This window comes from Camellia sinensis, chromosome 14 (genome assembly GCF_055761805.1).
Source record: "Camellia sinensis isolate YWXY chromosome 14, ASM5576180v1, whole genome shotgun sequence".
In the NCBI taxonomy this organism is placed as follows: domain Eukaryota; kingdom Viridiplantae; phylum Streptophyta; class Magnoliopsida; order Ericales; family Theaceae; genus Camellia; species Camellia sinensis.
The window spans coordinates 2,934,506-2,957,868 of record NC_138974.1 but is presented as its reverse complement, the minus strand read 5'-3'; the positions used below and the strand labels follow the sequence as shown (position 1 = coordinate 2,957,868).

General features: G+C 36.0%; 2 protein-coding genes across 2 annotated transcripts in view; one reads left to right on the top strand and one right to left on the bottom strand.

Annotated features, from left to right (window-relative positions):
• The window catches only part of LOC114299382 (lysine--tRNA ligase, chloroplastic/mitochondrial), a 44,792-nt gene extending 28,450 nt beyond the window's left edge, over window positions 1-16,342 (top strand). Inside the window, exons 8-14 of the mRNA XM_082907151.1 lie at window positions 1,400-1,492; window positions 1,639-1,743; window positions 2,637-2,843; window positions 3,050-3,144; window positions 10,846-10,936; window positions 14,861-15,037; window positions 15,707-16,342. Of these exons, the coding sequence (XP_082763277.1) occupies window positions 1,400-1,492; window positions 1,639-1,743; window positions 2,637-2,843; window positions 3,050-3,144; window positions 10,846-10,936; window positions 14,861-15,037; window positions 15,707-15,805 (867 nt within the window). The 3' untranslated portion in view covers window positions 15,806-16,342. The remainder of the gene's footprint in view (window positions 1-1,399; window positions 1,493-1,638; window positions 1,744-2,636; window positions 2,844-3,049; window positions 3,145-10,845; window positions 10,937-14,860; window positions 15,038-15,706) is intronic.
• Window positions 16,343-19,715: 3,373 nt separating this feature from the next.
• LOC145807981 (receptor-like protein 46) lies at window positions 19,716-22,603 on the bottom strand. Its single transcript, XM_082907150.1, has one exon. The coding sequence runs from the start codon at window positions 22,426-22,428 to the stop codon at window positions 19,921-19,923; it is 2,508 nt and encodes an 835-aa protein (XP_082763276.1). The 5' UTR covers window positions 22,429-22,603; the 3' UTR covers window positions 19,716-19,920.
• Between the last annotated feature and the right edge of the window lie 760 nt (window positions 22,604-23,363).

The following is a 23,363-nucleotide window of genomic DNA, read 5'->3' as shown; positions in this document are numbered from 1 at the left end:
TGTCCTCAATATTAGACATACACCTTGAAACAAAGACAAATAGAATGATCACTTTCTCTTGGTCTGGAGAAGATCTTTTTCTGACTATTAAACTCAGTAAATTTTTATCTCAACTATTTAGTCATTTGTCAAAAAATTTCCATCACTTTGCTTTATCTAGGCTGTAGCTCCTTTTCTACTTGTGTTCTAGTCCTTTATTTATTTTATTTTCTAGTCGAGGGGGTTCTTCTCTGTTGAAGTGGTTTGCTATATATTAGACCTTTTTTTTTCATAATCTCTCTCTCTCTCTGTGTATGTAGACATGTACAAAATACATGTTTATGTTCTTAAAATTATTTTATAAATTTAATTGTATTTTTGTGCTAAGTATGGCTTATTTTGTGTTTTTTTGTGGGGAGGTTTCTGCCTCACCTTTATTCATGACTGCACAGTTGAGGTCATATAGGCGGATTCTTTTTTTTTTCTTAAGTCCCTCTCTCTCATGCGTGCACATCCAGTGCTTACTCTTTATTTTATTATTTTTGTGTCTTGTTTTGCCTCTTTTGAAAGGATTCTCTTGCTTTATTCTCATTCCTTTCCCACTCTCTTCAGTAAAGTCCCCTTTCCTCCTTATCCTTCTACTCAATTTACTTTTCTTTTGGAGCTTTGCATCTCAATTGTCTAAAATAAAACTAAAAATTAAAAAAATACAAGAGTGCTTGTATGTTAAAACATTTGTTTCTTACTGGTATTTTTCTAGTCTTATAGGAATATGACCTATGTACTTAATAGCTTTATCCTTGTTGATTTCCTATTTAGAGTCCCCATAAAAGCTTGTTTTACTAGTCGCATTGTTTCTGCTTGCAATTCATCCACCCTGCTTTGTCGATTTGCCTACTCATTTTATGGACTCTTTTTTTTCCTCCTTTCTTCTAACCTGCTGAACAGCTTCGGATATATAATTGATATCACTGCTGGTACTGTAACCATCTAGTAAAAGATTAACACACTGTTTTGGATTGATGGGAGAGACAGTGAGGGGAAGGAAAGGAAGGAGAAGAAAAGGGGGAGGAAGTCTCCTTCCTTTTGTTTGGTTAGATAATATTTAAATTAATGATAAATATACTTAACTAGATATTTTAATATAATTATTATGAGAAATACTTTCCTACCATTTCCTCCCAATTTTGGAGGGGAAGTGAAGTGCTTAAAATGTTTGTACTCTTTCCCCCTCATAACCCCTCCAAACAAGATTTTAACTAAATTCTTCACTCTCTCTCCTAAACCATCAATCTAAATGAAGTGTAAAAGCTTTTTTTGTAATTAATAATAAAATAAAATACTGTTTTTTGGTTGTGTCAGACTTGCATATTTTCCATGCAAAATTCATGTCTTAAGTAGCACAAATTGCAAATGACAGGTGGGGGGATTTGAAAAAGTGTATGAGATGGGCCGGATCTTCAGAAATGAAGGCATTTCAACTCGTCATAATCCGGAATTTACCACTATAGAGGTAATATCTCCATATTTTGCTTTTTTTTTTTGGTAAACATGTTGAGTTAATGTTTATTTGCATGATCCTTCTTGTTGGCTGCAACTATAGTTATAAATGTCGACTAAAATGAGCATTGATTAGTAGTTTTCTTAGCTTGAACTTAGATGTACGAAGCATATTCAGACTACCAAAGCATGATGAACATGGCAGAAGAAATTGTGATTCAATGTTCTCTTGCAGTCCATGGGAAGCTTACCATTGATTATCAGGTAAAAATGTTTGTTTATCTTTTTGATTTTCTGATAGGAGGGAGGAGGTCAATTTAATTGGCTTAAGATTCTGTAGTGTTGGCCTGGGTTTGGGCCAACATCCTGTCGTGGTAGAGGTCTTGGGTGACGCCGAGTCACAGTCAACTTGTGGCTCTGTACCTTTTAAAGAAATAAAGTTGCGCCTTCACCATTACCTATGAGTTTTGGTGAGATGACAAGCGCTTGATCATACAATTGGTATCAGAGCAAGGTCTCAAGTTTGATTCCCTTGGAGGGCACGCTGCTTGGCGGGGGGGGGGGGGGGGGGGGGTTTGTTGGCCTAGGTTGGGGCCAACATCCTGCTGTGGCGGAGGTCCGGGCTAAGGTCAAGTCACAGTCGACTTGTGGTACTTGGCGCTGTATCCTTTAAAGAAATAAAGTTGCGCCTTCACCACTACCTATGGGTTTTGGTGAGATGGCAAGCGCTTGATCCTAACATGTAGCATTGTGTATGCTGAGTTTCTTCGGGCAAGTTTATGTATTTTTTGGGTAAATGAGTATGCTAAGTTGCTTCATTGATTTGTGGCAATATTATCCAGCCACAAAGGAGTAGATTTAAGTGCTGTTTCTTACCTTAATTGAGTTACTGGAAGTTTTACTAGACATTACCTCTCTCATTTCAAAATTGCTTTTGCAAAGTGACTTGAGTTGAATTGTCTCTAAGCATCGACATTTGGGCACTGGATGGCTGTAGGAAAATTTGTGTTAGTTGGACATGCGCTTAAATTGTGTTAAAATGTCATATATTCTCTCCTAGTTATTTTATAGAATGGTTTTGAAGATTTTGATTGTCTTAAACTTAGCATTTTCCAAGAAACGTAAGAAATCTGTTCAATCTCTAATGCTCCATGCAGGGAGTAGAAATATGTTTAGAACGACCTTGGAGGAGGGACACCATGCACAATCTTGTCAAAGAAGTCACTGGGATTGATTTCATTGAGTTGGGCAATGATCTTAGAGCTGCTAAAGAAATTACTATTAAGACACTTGGTGCTGGCCTTGAAAATAAAGACAAATGTTCTATTGAATCATGCCCATCTGTTGGCCACGTGCTTAATGAGGTTAATCTGCATTTTTTTTTTTCCAGATTCAGTTTTAATTTTGAAGTGTGCTTGGTTAGTATCCTAGATGGGGCTACTGGCTCCATAATATTAAACACCATTTGCTTCCGTTTAAGTGTTTTCGATATGCTTTTTCTTTCTTGTTATTCTTGTGCATCTCTTGCATATGGTCTTACTAAAATTTTAATTTTGCATCATTTATCCAGGTTTTTGAGATTGAGGTAGAACCAAAGTTGCTGCAGCCTACATTTGTCTTGGACTACCCAATTGAGATATCTCCTCTGGCCAAACCACACCGAAGGTACGGAATCTTTTGCAGGAAATTGTTTGGCTGTTTACTACTTGCCATGCATACAGTTACTTTGAATACATCATAATATAGAAAAAACTTGAAATTACACCTTCAACTAGGATGAACTATAAATTTGAAACTTTTTGTAGGCTCTCTCTATAATATTGTTTATAACTAAAGGTGTAGCCTAAGATGTATAGTCAATTCTAAGAAGGTAACATGTCGTGTCCAACACTTAGTTACAGGAATCGTCCTAACAGGTGACGAATCTTCGTAAGAAACGCGATTCCGCGTTTCTTGGAAAGAAACGTGTAGGAATCGCGTTTCCGTAGAGAGAGAAATGCAATCCTAACCAAGATGGGATCGTTGGTGAAGAAGAACAAAAACCCTACCTTGTTGGTCAACAAAGAGAGAGAGGAGAAAGAAAGTGAAGAACCTGAAGGTTGTGTCTGGTTTGTCGTTTGCTTCGTTTTTCTTCTTTCATCACTTCGAAGGTCGTCTCTCTCTCTCTCTCTCTGTTTTTTGTCTCTATCGCAGTTCGTCTCTCTCTCTCTCTCTCTCTGTTTTTTGTCTCTGTCGCAGTTCGTCTTTCCCTCTCTCTCTGGCAGATCGTCTTTCTCTCTCTCTCGCAAATCGTCTCCTCTGCCTTCATCTTTGTCTTTGCCTTCGTCTCCTTTGCTTCTCTCTGGCCTTCACGATGTATACCTAATATATAAGTGAAATATATATATATATATATAAGATAATAAAACATATAAAATCTTTAACTTATATATATATATATAAGATAATAAAACATATAAAATCTTTAAATAAATATATATATTTAAAAAATAAAAAAATAAAAAACATTAACACATTATTATTTAATATATATCATATATATACATATAAATATATAATAAAAAAAATAAAAATATTAATATATATAATCTTTATAATATATTTACATAAAAAAACATTAACACATACAAATATAATATATATATATATATATGAGTATATATTATACATATTAATAAAAAAACACACACACATATATGTAAAATAAAATAAAAATAAATTAGCAATAACACATTATTTAAAAAATATAATAAATAAATAAAATAATTAATGTGTATTAAAATAAATGTATTTATAAAAAAGCTTCTAATGTGTATTAAAATATATATATATATATATATTACTGCTTCCCGAGGCGCTCCCAACTTAAGAAACTTCTATCGGCTCACGCTTCCTCGCTCTCGCTCCCGCCCCCGCTCCCGCTTCGTGCAACTAAGGTCCAACGCCGTGTCTAACATTGACACGACACTTGTTGGACACTTCTCAATACTTACACATAAAACACATTACAAGTTCAAAGAAAAAAAATTTTTGGAATCCAATGATAAACCCTGAACAATATAAATTTATATTTATTATCCTTCAGTAGATTTTAAAAATTATTATATTTAATTTAAATATAATTATTTATGATATATAATAAATATATAAAATTATTTATTTTACATATTGTGTCCATGCTTCTTAGGGTGTAGTTGGTGTGCTATCCAAGTTCGTGATGTAATTAGTTGGAAGCCCCAATGACAACGATAAAATGTGGACCCTAAAGTTGACTAGAAACAAGGCTATAGTCAGGTTTTATGGCTGATTTTTGCATTTTCTAGCATGCAAGGGCCAAGGTCCATGAGATATGTGGTTCCAAATGAAGCCTAAAATTTTGAAAATAGGAAGACAAGAAATTACTAGATCTGAACTGGAAACATGTTCCAGATAGATAGTATAACACTATCCGAAATTCGAAATGCTTATGCCTTGTGTTAAGCATTTGCCTTTAAAAACTATGATGTGTGTATATATACATGGTTTTCTATGATGAAGACTTGAATTTGGCAAGTGAGACCTTATAGAAGATAGAATTTTTGATGGGAGGGGATCTAGGCGAGAGTTGTAACACATAGAAAGCTCCATGTGGAAAGGAAGCAAGCCTTTCAATGTTCTTCTTAGGTCAGTGTGTTTCTAACAGAATCCTAGAAGTATGGAGGAAACTCTTTCACTTTCAAAATAATGTTTATGAATTGTCAAGAAACAAGTCCTACTTGTGAGCCACCATATAGGTTGTGCACTCTTTCTAATTTTTTTTCTTCCTTGTATTAAATGTCATAAGTTGCAAAAACACAGACACGGCAACATGATTTTCAAAAAATGTAGGACACGATATGCTTGGAACATGTTAAAATTTTATATTTTTATAAATTTATTATATGTCATATTATATATATGAATAATTTATTAAAAGATAATGAAAAGTATGTAACATAGCGCTAATTATATTAAAAATTATATATTTCATAACTTAAACATTAAAATATTATTTACTCACAATCACATTTTAAAAAATGTAAAACAATTATAAAACTTTATAACAAACATGATGTATAAGGAGATGTCCAGAATTGCAACAACTATAGAGGAATAAAGCTGATGTGTCATATAATGAAAGTGTGGGAGAGAGTGATGGAATGTCGATTGCGAGATATAATAGAGGTGCTAGAGAACCAATTTGGATTTATGCATAGTAGGTCAACAATGGAAGCGATCTATTTTTTGAGGAGAGTAATAGAAAAGTAGAGAGAAGAAAAGAAACATGTAAAAATTGATGTATATTATTGATTGATGAATTGATATTTTTGATGTTTACAATGATTGATATATATAGAAGAGAAGAAGGTAGTAGGTGAAGGTAGGTGAAGATGTAGTAGGTGATGGTAGTAGGTAGTGGTAGGTGTAGTAGGTGTGGTAGGTGAAGGTAAATTCTAACAGCTCCCCGCAAACTCAAGGAGGATAGAAACTAACCAACTTGAGTTTGAAGAGAGGAACAAAACAAGAAAATACATAAAAATAAAAAGAGGATAGGTGACACTGTATGGTCGTGTCAGACCATTGGTGAAGACACTGGATGGTGGTGTCATAACGTTGTAGAGGACACTGTATGGGGGTGTCATAACGTTGTAGATGACACTGTATGGGGGTGTCATAACGTGGTAGAGGACACTGTATGGTGGTGTCAGACCGATGTAGAAGACAGTTTATGGGGTCATGTCGGACCGTTGTAGAAGACAGTTTATGGGGTCATGTCGGACCGTTGTAGAAGACAGTGTATGGGGTCATGTCGGACCGTTGTAGAAGACAGTTGTGACAGTTGTTGTGACAGTTTACGGAGTCTTGCTGGACCCTTGTAGAAGCTAACCGGAATCAATGTCGGGACAGTTTACAGAGTCTTGTCGGACCCTTGTAGAAACTAACCGGAATCAATGTCGGGACAGTTTACAGAGTCTTGTCGGACCCTTGTAGAAACTAACCGGAATCTATGTCGGGACAGTTTACAGAGTCTTGTCGGACCCTTGTAGAAACTAACTGGAATCTATGTCGGGACAGTTTATAGAGTCTTGTCGGACCCATAAAGGAGCTAACCGGAATCAATGTCGGGACAGTTTACAGAGTCTTGTCGGACCCTTAAAAAGTCGCACCCTCAAAAGGTGTGCCCAATTCATAAAAAGGCGTGCCATCAAAAGACGTGCCATCAAAAGGCGTGTCCACTTTATCAAAAGATGTGCCATGAAAAGGCGTGCCAGTTTGTCGGGCGTCAAGAGGCGCGCGATGCGCGTGGCTCGGCCCTGGCTATTTAAACCAAGGTTGAGGCAGAGGCTGAGGCAGACAAAAAACTTCTGAAAATCCTCTGAAAAAACGCTTCCTTTGCTGAGAGAGAAACTCTGTAATACTCTGTAACGAGAGATATTCTGTAACACTCTGTTGCCCAGAAAATGGCCTCGTCTTCCCGGAGTCTGCTCACCCTCTTTCCCGACCTCAACGAGTCAACAAGAGAGAGAACTGGAGCGGTGGCACTGGAACCTCAACCGAGTGCCCCGGAGTTTACTCCGCTGAACTTTCCGATGCGGTCTGTGGAGCAAAGAATGGCAGTGCAGTCGGATGTGGAAGCCAATCAGTATACATTAAAGTCATGTGTGGAAACCATGACTGCGGTTACAAACTTGTCGAACCGGCTGCAGAGTAGGGCAAATGAGGTGCAGCATTTAAACGCCCAACTGGCTCTGCTCCAATGCATGTATAAGGATGCGCGAGCAGAGATAAGTGTGCTGAAAGCAGAAAATAAGGAGCTGAAGCGGAAGGCCACCGTGATGTTCCGATTTGGAGGTCCTCCATATGCTGCAGTGGAGGAGCAGGGAGTAGTGATAGTGCCCAGTGGAGTGGGAAACACGGAGGCAACACCGTCAAGGGTCACCCAGGACGGAGGCAAGAAGAAGAGACCGGCGGAATAGGCGAAGAAGTGAGGTCGGTTGGTGGCCGGCTGCAGAAAAGAAAACAAAGTTGTTGTTGTTGTTGTTGTTTTTTTTTTTTTTTTTTTTTTTTTGTAAAATTGTGATCGGGGTTAATCCCTGAGATGAATAAAATATGATTTGGTGTGCAAAGCTATATGGTATGAATGGAATTGAAAAAAGATTAAAAATAATGTGAAAGAAAAAAGAAAGTAAAAATAATAAAAATATATTTGAAATCAAAAATGAAAGATGGGAGAAATAAGGAAAGTGATTTGGAGAAAAGAAATAAAAATAACGGAGTTTGAAATCAAACGGAGGAGGGATGATGATTTTTGTTTTGTTTTGTTTTTTTTTTTTTTTTTTTTTAATATAATAAAAAGATATATATATATATATATATAATAAAGAAAGTGTGAGATAATGATGTTGTCCCTGCAGTGGGCTCTATGGGTATTATATAATATAATAAAAAGATATATATATATATATATAATAAAGAAAGTGTGAGATAATGATGTTGTCCCTGCAGTGGGCTCTATGGGTATTCAACTCCCACGTGACCAAAGAAAAAACACAGCTGTAAGCAACACTAAAAGACATTGGGTATAGAGAAAGATGTTCTCTTTTGTCTGTTTCTGTCCCCACCATCATCATAAAAGAAACAGAGAGTAGAGTGCCATAGCACTTCAACATATGAATGAATCATTTTAACGTGTTCTGTGAACTTCAATGGAGAACAGTGAGCTCAGTTTGATGGACCCATAGTATTCTGCAGCTTCTCGTTGGTGGAACAACCGCTGGAGACACCCAGATTCTGCTGCGAATTGAGGAGGCCCAAGTCAGAGAAGAAGATGGAGAACAACAAGAGCAGTAGCAGCAGCACCGGGGGCGGCGGCGCTGAGGAGCAGAACCACCGTACGCCGCTGGCAAGGGTGGTTTCCGATTGTGCGAAGCGGTGGTTCCAAAACACCCTCAAGGATGCCAAGGAGGGAAGAATTTGGATGACAAGAGCTTCTAGAATTAGATCCTCAGTTTGGAAAGTAAGCAATAAACGCCCAGGTTACAATGTAAGTGATTCTGATTCAGATGAGCCAGAGGGAAACTCCTGATTAGACCAACTTGGCATTTCCATCTAATACAATGGTGGTGTGTTTTAAGGAGGTGCCGAGAGGGAGAGGGAGGTTTGAATTGGTTGAGATCCGGCGGGCGGTCAAGGCAAGGTTGCCGCCCGCCGGAAGGCGAAGAACACCAAGATCTTTAACCTATAGCTCTGATACCATGTAAAAATTGATGTATATTATTGATTGATGAATTGATATTTTTGATGTTTACAATGATTGATATATATAGAAGAGAAGAAGGTAGTAGGTGAAGGTAGGTGAAGATGTAGTAGGTGATGGTAGTAGGTAGTGGTAGGTGTAGTAGGTGTGGTAGGTGAAGGTAAATTCTAACAAAACATTTATATGATTTTTATTGATATTGAGAAAGCATATGATAGAGTGCCTCAGAATATAATCTGGTGGGTATTAGAGAAGAAAACGGTGACAAAAGGCTACATTGATGTAATTAGGGATATGTTTGAAGGTGTGGTAACCATTATTAGATCGTCGGCTGGAGAAACGAGTGAATTTTCAATTACTATACGGTTACATCAAGGATCAACCTTAAGTCTTTATCTTTTTGCTTTTGTTATGGATGAGTTGACGAGAAATATCTAGGATGATGTGCCATGGTATATGCTTTTTGCAGATGATATTGTGTAGTGGATGAGACTAGAGAAGGAGTTGGCACTAAGTTGGAGACTTGGAGAGAAGCATTTGAATCTAAAGGATTTAGGATAAGTAAAACTAAGACAGAGTACATGGAGTGTAATTTTAGTAATAGTAACAATGGAAAAAGAGAAGTGAACATTGAGAATCAAGAACTACTTAAGAGTGAATATTTTCGTTATCTAGAATCGATTATTACAACAGTTGGGGAGATATAGAATTAAGGTGGGGTGGCTTAAATGGGGAGTGCATTTGGGGTACTGTGCGATAAACGAGTATCCGATAGACTAAAAAGAAAGTTCTATAGAACGGTTATTGGACCAGCGATGTTGTATGGGACGGAATGTTGGGCAACTAAGAAACAACATATAGATAAGATGAGTGTTGCTGAGATGAGGTTGCTAAGGTGGATATGTGGCAAGACTAGAAAAAACAAAGTTAGAAATGAGTCTATTCGTGAATAGGTAGAAGTAGTACCAATCGAAATTAAGTTGAGAGAGAATAGATTGAGATGGTTCGGTCATATACAATGGAGACTAACAAAGGCAGTAGTGAAGAGATGCGATACAGTAATGGTAGATGGAAGTGTTAGTGGAAGGGGTAGACCTAGATTGACGTGGGCTAGTGTAGTAAATAGAGATATGAATCTTCTTAATTTGACTAACCAAATTGCCTCTAATGGAATCGAATGGGGAAAAAAGATTCATGTAACCAACACTATTTGATGGAACTTAAGATTTGGTTTGGTTCGGTTCGGTTCGGTTCGGTTCGGTTCTATGTATTCATCTAATAAATGTTGCGTAACATATTTAGAGTTCGTAAGTTGTGTTATGAAATCTGCAGAACACTGTTATAATGAAGGACTCATTGCATAGGACATATTTGGAGGGCTTAAGAAGTGTCGACAAAGTGTCCGCATGGTGTTTGATATTATGAATTGTGATTTTTTTAATGAAGACACGAAGAAGAAATGTTAGGCACGCTTTTAAAAGTGTTTGAAGAATGTCAGTGTTTGACGCAAGTGTCGGATTTGATACAACACACTTCCTTTATAGAAGTGTCCGTGCTTCTTAAGTCATTATCCATGACAATTGGTAGACAATGTCTTCCTTCTGTTTTTATCTAGAAATTCATTCCCCTCGATACAAAAGAGTGGGTTTTTTTTTTTTTTCTACCTTCGGTGGGGGGAGGGGGTTGTTAAATATGACAAATGTATGTGTCATATGGCCCAGATCATCTGTTATGTTCATTGCATTCTTTTTTTCTTGTTTCCGTTTCTCTTCTTTTTTCTAAGAAGGATGGGGTAGCCTTTATGAGTTGAATTATCAGGCATCTCAATTATGGAGATATAACATCTTCAAAATATTTTCTTGAGATGAGTTCGCCTGTGATCAATATTCAATTTGTAAGGGAGGGCTACCCCTGTTGTATGGTCCATAACCATTGGACCTTTTTTTCTTTCTTTCTTTCTTTTTTCTTCAATTTGTCAGTTTATTTTATGCATTTTCTGTTTTTATAGAACACAATGCAAATGCTGAAGCATGTCATGCATATTTGAAACAGCATGCCTTTTTATCTCACCGCCATTCCTTCAAATCTAGGCATGCAGGGCTGACTGAGAGATTTGAATTATTTATTTGTGGTCGAGAACTGGCAAATGCATTCTCTGAACTAACTGACCCTGTGGATCAGGTAAGCATCAACAGAATTTTTGAATCTTACAACTATCTGTAATTATCACGTCTTGAGTAACTGTAAAACAGGTGACGAACTTTCAGGATGAATTTCTTGGTTTTGGCTATTCAATAATAAAAGGGTGTTGGTCGGGCTGGGTTGAGACGGGATAATGCGGTTATATTATATCCATCAAAAACCATTTCGTGAAAATCGCCAACTTGAAAAGTGTAGTGCCAAGGTTCTTGTTCTGTTTTGGCCTACTGAATCACTGATGGTCTTCTTAGCGCAATGCTGAATTCTTTTATTAATGGACTTTAAGATTTGGAATGCTCTTCCCTTGAACCTTAAACAGCAGACTTGTATTTCTTCAATACCATGATTGCTGTAAATTGCCTTTTCCCATTGTGATGGGATAGTGGTGGATTTATGGAAGGTCTCCTGTTTTCTTTACTGTCACTTTCTTTTAGTTTGCAAAATAAAAGAAGATATATGTTTTTTTGAAAAATGTATCCAAGAGCTAGTCTTCACTGAAACCAATCATCCATGAAAGGTTTATCGGTATGATGTTTTTATAGAGTACAATCAGAAAATGTTGTGGAGTTGATGTTTTGATGAAGAGTTTAAACACAAGAGCAGTTGGGTGTAGTATAAATTATCTTTTGTTGGTGATGGCCACAACCTTTCTGTCTATTGAATTTAGTAGCTATTGCTGCAGAAAAAAAAGAATGAAAAGAATTATTTGGCTTACCCATGTATGAGGTGGAGGCCATATATAATAGATTCATGAAACAATTTAGGAAATGATATAAATAAGGAAACAATACTAAATCAGTGATTGACACAATTACAGATTATATACATAATACTAAAAATAAAAAGATTTTATGTACTCTAATTTCTATATTCAACACTCCCTCTCAAGCTGGTGTGAAGATGTTCAACAATTGCAGCTTGCCAATGGATGACTGGAAAAAGTCGGAAAAAACTCAACGGCTAGTCCAAATAAATGCTACCGAACAAATCTGGTAGTCCACTAAATAAAAGAGGCTAAAAAAGTGCTTAATACATCAGTATCACACCCTAAAAAGTGAAAAAAAATAGGGATTGAACTGCCCTAGAAGACCTACCAAAGCATCTATAGCCAAGAAATACTTTTTTCAACAACCAACAAGACTCTGGTCGGCATCAGAGGCCGGAGCTAATGTCGGGAGATAGCTTATGGTCGTGCCAGACCGTTGTAGAAACTGGTTGGAACTAATGTCGGGATAGCTTGAGGTCACGCTGGACTATTGTAGGAACTGACCGTAATCAATGTCGGGATCAGTGTTGTGAAAAATGCGCCTAGGCGCAAGGTGAAGTGAAGCGCATGGTTTGCACCTGGACAGGTCCCAGGCGAGGCGAGTTGAGTTAGGCGCACGCCTTAGACGCGACTTGAACCAGTCGACAGCGGCGCAAGGCACACGACTAGGCATGCTTGATTTTTCGAATGGCTCTTAACCACAGATCTGATCTAACGGCTGCGGGGTGTGTTTTGAATGGCTCTTAACCACAGAGGATTACAACTCATGCACAATATGGCCCAAATACGACTGAAATGAACCCTAACCTACGTCATCTCTTCCTCTCTCGCCTCGCCTTGGACTGCGACTTCGACTGGACTGCTCGACTTCTTCTTCGACTTCACTGGTATGCTTCGCCATCTTCTTTTTCTTCTTCTTCTTCTTCTTCTCCTCCTCTTCGACTGGGCTGATGGACTGGGTTTTGTTTTTTGTTTTTTTTTTTTTCTTCGGCTTTGACTTCTTCGACTTCTTCTTCTTCGACTCTGACTCTGACTCTCTTTCTCCTCCTCCTTCTTCTTCTTTTGGCTGTGTCGTCTCTATTTTGCCCCCCCTTTTTTTTTTCTCCAATTATGCCTTTGAGTCTGTTAGAAAAAAAAAAAAAAAATACAAATACAAATACAAATTCAAAATAATTAACTAAAAAAAATAGACTAGAAAAAATATATTATTGAAATAGATTATTATGCCTTTCAATTATGCCTTCTTTTTTTTTTCATTTTTTTTTTCCTTATCTGTTAGGGGAAAAAAAATAGATTTTGATTCTGATTAATTAACTAAAAAAAATAAACTGAAAAAAAAATTACAAATAAATAATTATTCACAAATAATTAATTAATACAATGTTCTACTAGTCTTTTTTTTTTTTTTCCTTTATCTGTTAGGGAAAAAAAATAGATTCTGATTCTGATTCTGATTAATTAACTAAAACTATTTTCCAAAATTAGATTATGATTCTGACTCTTATTTTCCAAAATTCATATTTTCCAAAATTAGATTCTTATTCTAATTAACTAAAATTAATTCATATTTTCCAAAATTAGATTTTGATTCTTATTTTCTAAAATTAGATTCTAATTCTAATAAACTAAAATTAATTCATATTTTTCAAAATTAGATTCTGATTCTGATTCTTATTTTCCAAAATTAGATTAGTCTATGTTAATTTTTTTATTTTTTATTATGACTGTGCGCCTTACTTCAATAAAGCCCGCACCGCGCCTCGCGCCTCGCCTTGCGCCTAGCCCCTGAGAGACCTTCAGCGCCTTAGTGTGCCTTGAGCCTTTAAAAACACTGGTCGGGATAGTTTACGAGGTCATGCCAGACCGTTGTAGGAACTAACCGGAATTAATGTCGGGACAGTTTAAGGAGTCATGTCGAACCGTTGTAGAGATTAACCGGAATCAATGTCGAGACAGTTTAAAAGGGTCATGCTGGTCTGATGTAGAGAATTGGATGTTGAACCAGCAAACGTGGCACACACATAACTTATTACGTGATGCTGAACAATGATGGTAACAGATGACTGAGTGCGCCAAGGAGCGGCTTATTAGAAAGTGCGTTAGGGGACGGCTTTAGTGGTGTATTAGAGGGGGCGGCTTGAAGGTATAATACCTCCCCTCAAACTCAAATAGGTTTGAAGATAGAAATAACGATATAAATAAGGAAACAATACTAAATCAGTGATTGACAGAATCACAGATTACATACATAATACTAAAATAAAAAGATTCTATGTACTCTAATTTCTATATTCAACAGAAAATAAATATGAGTATAGAGTATGCGTACTGGTACAATTGCATGCGTACTGGGTACGCGAAATACGTATTGATACTTTTTCTTAATTTTTGAATGTTGGGTATGGCATGGGTGCTTTTCGGGTACTTTTGTGGGTATGTCAAACATTAATGTAAATTTTAAAAAACTATAGGGGCACTGAACAAATATATTGGACCTATTTTTATTAAAATTTGAAAGTATAATGTATTTTTGCAATTATCACCAATTTTAAAAATATTTTCAATTTCTTCCCCCCAATTGTGGAGCATCTTCGTGTGTGTGTGTGTGTGCGCCTCTCTCTCTCTCTCTGTGACTAGGCTTCTTTCTTTCGCTGCCTGCGATGATAGACCAATTAGGGTTGATGATTGTCAACGCTCAACAATTTCCATTAAGCTTCCTCTTTTCTCTGACTCTCGGATTGACCAATTGAACTTTGATTTGGAGATTGGATCCTTAACTAAATTTTTGGCTTTAAAATTTAGTTTGTACCTTGTCTAGAAATTACAGAACTATAGTATTTTTTATGGATGTACCCTAACTGTACCCATATCTTTTTTTTTTTCTTTTTCCATTTTTTAAAAGTTTTGACATATCGGCATGTCCAAAACTGTTTTATGTACCCATAATGTACCCCCACACCTGTACTTCCTAGTTAACTGTAATATTAGTGATGCTTCAAATGTGTGCTTTAGTTGGTTGGAGTGTTGGACAATTTTCTTTTTTGCTAAATGTGATACTTTTGAACTATGTTGCAACTTGTGAGAGGTTGGTTTCAATATGAAGCAGAAAATTAGTTTTTGTTAATTTTAAACCATGGTAGAGAGGACGCTTGGAAGAGCAAGTGAGGCAGCATAATGAGAGGAGAGCAGCAGCAATTTCTGAAATGAACGATTCAGATGAGAAAGGGAAAAAAAATGATGACAACTCATACGAAGTGACTCTTGATGAAGACTTTCTTACAGCTTTGGAATATGGAATGCCTCCAGCTTCGGGAATGGTAAGGTTGTCACTTGCAGAAATCAATACCATTCATTTAACACTACATATTTGTTCCGAGTGAGTTGAGTTCTTGTACAAAGATGTGTATACTAAATGTAATTATACGTGGGCTTGTGTGCCTTTTGCATTTGCTGTGCATATCTTGTCCTGTATGTAAATTATTTTTCAATTTTCCTAAATTACTTTGGATGGTTGTAGTGCAACAATATGTGACTCATTTATGTTTTACAATTTCTTTCCAAACTCATGTTGGGATTGGTAGTTTTCTTTGCCCTAGTGTGTTAGATTTTGTTATTGGACTACATAGGGGATGGGAGACTAAAGTTATAATTATGGAGTGTACATTTCTCGAGCTAAGTAGTGACATACGATAAGTTTGTATCTTGGATTTTATCGAGGGAAAGAAAAATGAAAAGGAGATGTAATTACTTATACATATTCATTTTTTTACAAACAACCAAAAAAAAATAGCTACTCATTTTTCCCAATGAAACAAAAGAAAATAATTTATCTTTTTCAGATAAGAAGGAAAATTCTTTTTAGAGTGAGTGGAATTGAAGGAAGGATTAAGAAGGAAAATTCTCTTAATTTATTGCTTAGCTGCATATATCATAGGTGTATGTTCTCCGTCAGCAGGGTCTAATCGAAATAATTGATGTTTTTTCAGGGACTTGGAGTCGACCGGCTAGTAATGCTTCTGACAAATTCTGTGAGCATCCGAGATGTCATTGCTTTCCCTGTCCTCAAGGTTCAGCAGCAGCAGTAGCAGCAGCATCAGTAGTAGTGGTAGTATTGTGTACTATGCTTTCTTGATGAGCTGTAGTTAGTTGTTCTGAATTTATTTTTAAGAGAATTTTGGTGGCCTCAATCAAATGAGGTTTTACAATACGGGAGGAGAGGACCTTGCCTTCCTTACTGCCTATGCATGCGGATGGGCAATGCATTTTCTAAAGGTGGTGGTGGTTTCTGCTACTTTTTTTTTAGTTATTACCACAAACTTGTGTAATATGTGCAATATAAAGTTAAAGGCCACAACACATATTTATTCCTAAGCTTGTGTGCGCTGGGCAAAAGCCGTCGGTTAAAGGCACAGGTAATGAATGGGCTTGTCCTGGCGGGCATTTAGGGAGAATTGATACATAATTTGAGCTCATTAGAATTTGAGTTTTGAGTCTACTTTATCTGCAGGAGCAGTTCGAGATTACTAGGTAATTCTTGTAACATGTGTTTTATTGATGAATTAATTTGATTATTTGTTTGCTTTGGTTGGAGATTTGGAAATTCTCTATCAAGCAAGCTTTAACTCTTCTCTTTTTAATTATTTATTTAAATTTTTTATTTGGGAGTTCTGTTCTGTGGCTTGCAGCACATTGTACATATAGTGTGTGATCATTGCTGGAGCCTTTTTATTAAATTATTAGTACAACTGTTGGGACTTCGGCTTGTGAGTATGTGCAATTCTGCATATCATTTGGAGAGAGAACACTTACAAATTATAGTTTGCTCCAGGCAAATGAAAATGATGCTCGAACATGCATTATTTTATTGGCTAAAGCAATAGGTTTCACTACATTTTATCTCCTATGAAGGGATAAGAGGATTAGTGTCATAATATGTGTGGCATGGAGCAATGTTCCAAGACCAGTAAATAACTTCTCCCTCCTCTAGGCTACGCTTATGGCACTGTTGACCCATTTTCAGTAAGACTAGCGCAGGCTTTTAGAGCAGGCACTTGGAAAATTTTATTTCCATACACTTATTTATTTGAGTGTACACACTAAATAAAATTTTATTTTTATGACAATTATATTTTAAAGTAAAATAATCATAATGGACATCAAAATATACCCTTAATATTATATTTCAATTTTCTCTATCCACATCTTTTTAGTAAAAAAAATCTAAATTTATCTGTTGTTCTTCACTTCTTTCATTGTTTCTCACTGGCTTGTAAAGTAGTACTCTCAGCCCTCTATTGCTTGCAAATCAATACTTTTCAACCAATATTTTCATATTGCTTTATTTTGTGTTTATACTCTATTATTTATATAGTTTTGTCATTATAATCCTCAATTATTCTTGATTTTGTGATGGAAGAGTTGTAAACCAATGAAAATTTAAATTCAAATAAAAATATGGCTGGTGATAGCAAAAATAGTGATGAAAATGTTAGTTTTTTTGCGCAGAAGTTTTTTTTTCCGTGATTTTAAGTCAAAAAACCAGTGTCGAAATATTTTATTTTCTTAGAATATCAACTGCCGAAAATAATAGTTGTATTTGACATTCGAAACTTAACCACCGATTTTATTTGTTTTATTCGATGAACAAATTTTGAAATTATTAAACTAATTTGATTTTTAAAGATAGAAAATTTTGATTTATTTCGATTATTAAATGCTGAGTAATAGTGTTATATTCAGCTCTGACATGCTAAATTAAAAATTATTTTTTTCTTTTCAGATTGTATGCATTGAAGAAATTGAGATTTGATCTGATATTATGGTGGATTGTCCTAGTCATTTTATAACTAACCAGGTAACTTTTAATAAGAATTTCGTAACTCAATAATTTTTATTAGTTAGTTTGTTTTCATGAAAATTGTGTGACATTATTTACAAGTTTTTGACAAGAAGTAAAAAAAAACATTACAATGATTTGCATTTATCTGATTCATAGGGGGAACAGTCAGAACTTCTGAGCCGAAAAACAATATATGAATCGGAAATCAAATGTCGAACCAATTGACTAATTTTAGTACTACAGAATCGAAATACTGTACTCAATTCGGAAGTTAACCATCGGTTTTTTTTTTTTTTTTGGAACTCAGTTGTTGAATTAAGCAATTTTATTTGGGAGTAAATTTTCGAATTAAATAAATAATTTTGGAAAACCAGTGCCAAATGCCCAAAAGCGCAAAACTTGAAAGAAAAAACGAGAGTTTAATAAGAATGGAGTACACAAAAATCTCGAAATCTCGAAATGGTAAATGCAATAACAAAATAATAAATGCAATAATGAAATGGAAAATAGGAGATGCCTCATCTTCAACAATGCAATGGAGGGCCTTCAATAGAGTTGTCAATGGAGGGTCTTCAATGGAGGACTATGGTCTTCACTTTGACTGTGTACTTTAACTGTGGTCTTCAATGTTTGTCTGGAACCATAGCAGTGGGTCTACAATTTTTAATAGGTGTGTGAAATGAGGATTGGGGTGGTATGTGTATGATAGTATGAGTAAAGATATAATTGAAGCGTTTAGTATGTAGATTGAGAAGAATAATTAATAATCAAATTAATAAGTGTGTGCACCGAGGTAAGTAGGTGTGTGGAAATAGAATTTCCCCATATACTTCGGCTTGAACATTAAACTTATAGGGGCTGTTTCGCGCAACAGCTTTTCACAAGTTATAAGTTAATTTCTAGCAACTGGCAAGTATACGCAAACTGCCATCTCCTTATTTTTTTCTGTCGGGAAATAAAAAAATAAAAGTAAAAATAAATGGTGGACTGGCTTATGTTTTATGTTTTACACACACACACACACACATATATATATATATATATATGTATGTATATTTCATTCTGTTGGCATGACCTCATGAAAGTAAGTTGTGTGATTGTGAAAGGATCAAAGGCTAAATGCAATTCTGGGGGAATGAAAATATAGCTTCAATTGACATACTTCTGATAATGTTTTTGGATTTGTGGAAATAGAAAATTTCTGAAAGGTCTAATGGTAACCAAAGAAAAGAAGAAAGGATGTATTATGTATTTGTACAATCTGCGAAACATCTATCTTTCACATTAAACTTAGAAAAATAGGATTATATTATCTCTCTTTTTGATTCAGGAAAAGCATATGTGGGGGTTCATTCATGCATGGTTAATTTGGTGATTGGAGAAGAATAGACTCCTGAGGCAAATCTTTATTGTCACGAAGTTATCTACGAAATATCTCTTACAACTTAGCCCTTAAGAGTGATATTCTAATTGAATTTCCTGTTTTCTAAGAACCTAAAAGCTCGGATAGCATGAAGTTGTTTTCAGTTATAACTTGATTGTAATTGTATCATTTGGCTTCATTTTGTCACAGTGATGAGGAGATATTGACAACAAACAGGAGCATAGAGGATGCATTTGTATGGTTCTTTGATTATATTCTGCTCAACCCAGCTCAGATATGCTTTGCAAATTCCTATCAATGGCATGAAAATAGTCTTCAGATATATCATTGCTGTCTTGCTCCCAATTTAAGAATTTTCTATTGAGAGAGCTGAGTTCAATTTAGCTGAGGGCAATAGGGTATTGTTTCTTTATACTGCTATATATTTTTATTCTTTAATCTTCTTCCTTGTTTCATCAATCACTGTTGTTTCTGTTCTGTCATAAAATCCGTTTCCGAGGAATGATTTCTAACATAAGAAAGGTAATGGCCATTACTGACAACAATTACTTCAAAATTTGTCTGGCATTTTGGAAATGCTCTAGTCTTGCAGGTTCTTTTATGCCTTGCTCTTGCTGTTTAATATGCATTGTTTAGTTAAAAAAGGAATGAATAGGAAATATATCAGAAACATCATGCGGAGTCTATGTAATTAATCATACATGGCAACTGTGCTAATGAGGGCTCTTCCTCAGTTTTAGCCAGTGGAAGAGAACCAACAAAATGTGGAAGGTTGAGTGATTGAGGAACACTGTTTCATTACTTTAGTAATATGGAGAGAGAATCTCCAGTACTTATCGAAGATCAAATAAAGATTGCTTGTTGGTTTCTTTATGTTAAGAAAGAACTGCAATGACCTGAATTATTTACCCTTATTGGTATTCCAGAATTTCAATGACTTGCAGGGAGACCTTACAGTAGAGCTATTTGGCTTTGGCTTAAGCTCTTTGCCCTCTTCGGAAGCTGCGGCGATTTGGCTGTCTTGCTGGGATCAAATAGCTAGTAATACATATGATTGCAATCGATAAGAAGAAGCCGAGTGGAAACCCAACTGCAACTCCTTCCCATGAAAACCATGACTCCTTGATGTCATCCTCCTCCTGCACTTCTGGCGGTGGCAGCTTCTCTGGACATTTCACCCTAATTTGAAATCCGCATAACCCAATGTTATTAGCATAGTAGTTTGGATCGTCCATCGTGTCCATCTGTCCACCCACTGGAATTTTTCCAACGAGCTCGTTGTTGCTCACATCCAACGTAGTCAGTTCTTGCAGCTTTACTAGTGTTTGTGGGATTGAGCCAGATAGCTTGTTGTGCGACAAGTCCAAGCTCTCCACACTCCGTAAATCACCGAAACTTGCTGGTATTTCACCGGCAAGTCTGTTGAATGAGATGTTGAGTACCTTTAGGCCCTTGAGTTCATCTAATGATGCTGGAATTTCACCCGAAAGTTGGTTCTTTGACAAGTCTAACAAGGAGTACAGGCCAAGGTTGTGACTTGAAAGACCTTGTATCGACCTTTTCCAGTTCACTAGTAAGTCATTGAACTCGATTGAGAAGGTGAACATACCAGAGAGTGATGAATATGTGACGGGAGTTTCAATCATTCCAGCAAGATATCCCATTTCTGGGGGGATTTTCCCTGTGAGTTTGTTGGATGAGAAATCGAGAATTTGGAGGCTAGTAAGGTTGGAAAGTCCGTTGGGGATCGAACCTTGAAGGGAATTGTTTCGTAAAATCAGAATTTGAAGAGTGGAGATTTCAGAAAGAAATGTTGGCACTTCACCAGTGATTTTGTTGTCATGGAGATCAAGATGTTGAAGCTTGCTCAAACAAATCAGATCCCGAGGCAAGGGACCTGAGAAGTAGTTTTTTCCCAATGAAAGAATCCTAGTTTCATTAGAGAGAGTCACTGGAATCTCACCTGATAACTCATTGGAGGATAAATCGACAAAAGCAAGCAGGGCATCAGGGTTGAAAGCGGTTGCTATGTTGCCAGAAAATCTGTTGCGTGACAAGTCCAACAACAACAGGCGATAAATCTTGGAAATGGAAACTGGAATGGGGCCAGAGAAGTTGTTTGAAGCCAACATAAGAATCATGATCTCAGTAGCATCACCAATGTTGTGAGGCAACTCACCAGAGAAATTGTTTCTGGAGAGGGAAAGGACTGATAAACTCAAAGATTGAAAAAGACGAGGAGGAATACAACCACTAAGCTTGTTATGTGAGAGAATGATGCTTCCAACTTCCATCTCAGCAAGCCAATCTGGGAATGTTCCTTGGAGGTTGTTTTCACTTAAATCAAGAAAAGCAAGACTCTTTTGGGTAGAAATCCAATCTGGGATGTCACCATCAAGCCCACAAGACTTGAGAGAGAGTTGAGATAGCCTACACTCGGGCACTACATTAATATTGTTATTCAGCTTCAGCTTGTTTCCTCCCAGAAACAGGTTTTTTAGTGCCTTGAAATTGAGCAGCCAGGATGGAATTTGTCCAGTGAGCATGTTGTTGTCTAGCCTAAGTGTTTCCAAGTTGGTCATATTCTGTATGGATGCTGGGATTCCACCGGTGAAGTAGTTGTCGCTCAAGGCCAAAGTGGAAATGTTTGATAACCTTGTTCCAATCTCAACTGGAATATCCATTGAAAATGAGTTGTTCCTCAGGTCCAGTAGTTGAAGCTCTTTCAGATACAGCACGAGCGAGGAAGGGATCCCGCCATGGAACTCGTTCTGTCGGAGAGACAATTGCTGCAACTTGGAGAGGTTCCCAATCTCTTCCGGGATGCTTCCATGAAGGAAGTTTTCATCCAACTTCAAAGCCTTCAAGTTTGTAAGATAGCCGACTTGGGGACTTAGAACACCATTGAGTGAATTGCCACTCAAGTCCAGATATTGCAGAAACCTCAAGCCAAGGAAAAGTTGTGGTGGGATAGAGCCATGGAAGCTATTCTCCATGAGGTCAAGGTGAACCAGTTTGGTGAGATTGGCAAAACCATCACCTGGAATTTGACCTTGTAAGTTATTGGAGGAGATGTCAAGCAGCATCAACGTGGTAATGCGAAAGAGCGGTGTCAAGACCACCTCCGCATTGATAAGTGGCATTATTGGCATTGGCATGTCCATGTCCAATTGGAGAGTAGCGGTGCTGGGACTGGCAATGGAATCCAAGTTAAGAGCAATGATGGAACGTGCCGCCTTTGAATCACAAACGATTCCGTCCCAACTGCAGCAGTCAGAAGAAGTGGAGTTCCAAGATTCTAAGCCATAGATGATGGAGGAATTATCTGAGGAAGAGGAGCCTGAGGAGGTATTGAAGAAGTAGGATTTGAATTGGAGAAGGGCATGCCTTTGATGATCAGGACAACATATTAAACAAGGGATGATGAAGAACAAGTGGATGGTGGTGATGAACAACAACACAACATGTATGCTTGGTTTGGCCATTTGAGTTGAGTTACAAAGTGAGGCAGAGAGACTCAGCAGGAGCTAGCAACTATGGCATTGGCTGGTGGTTTAAATATAAAATAAAATATAAATTAGGTATTTTGATTATGTTTATTGGAAACAAATAAGATATCTGGGACTACCGTGGGCGTGCTAGATATTTGGAAATAAGTTATTTTAGAAAAAAAATGTTGGCTAAAATATGAGTTAGTATTTTTTTTTTGTTTTTTATAAAAAATAAACGTATAAAAAATAGAGAAAAAAGAAATTTTTTACCATTTTTTATTGTAATTATTTGATTTTTTTTAAATTTTAATTATTTTTGACTTTTTAATTATTATAAGAGTTTTCAAACCAAGTTTGATTTTGTTAATAAAAATAATAAAACAACAAAACAAAAGTCTAATTCAAAGTTACAAGGAGTTATAATTAGTGTGTTTGGTTTCAATTTTTTAGAAATTAGTTTTTTTTTTTTCATAGTTTTTTATTATTTATTTTTAGTGAATATTTTTATAATTTTAAGTAATTTTTTTTTTACTTTTTTAGATGCATCTTAATTAGATATATCTAAATAATAAAATATTTGTGAAATTTTTTTTAAAAAAATTAATAAATATACAAAAATATGAAAAATGTACTGAATCTTTGTATTTTTAGTATTTAGTGAATTTTTTAAAGATTTTTTTCGTAAATATTATACTTTTTAAGTGTTTTTATATTAGGTGTGTTTAAAAATTAAAAAAAAATTTGCTTAAAATATTAAAAAAATACAGTGAAAACAAAAAAAAAATACTGAAAATAAAAAATTAGCATTTTCTGAAAAGTAAATTTTGAAAACTAAAACAAAATAGAGTGAATATTTTGGCACATATTAATATCAAACAATGTCATAATTCACAGTTTCATTTTTCATAATTATCGTTCGTTTGGGATGT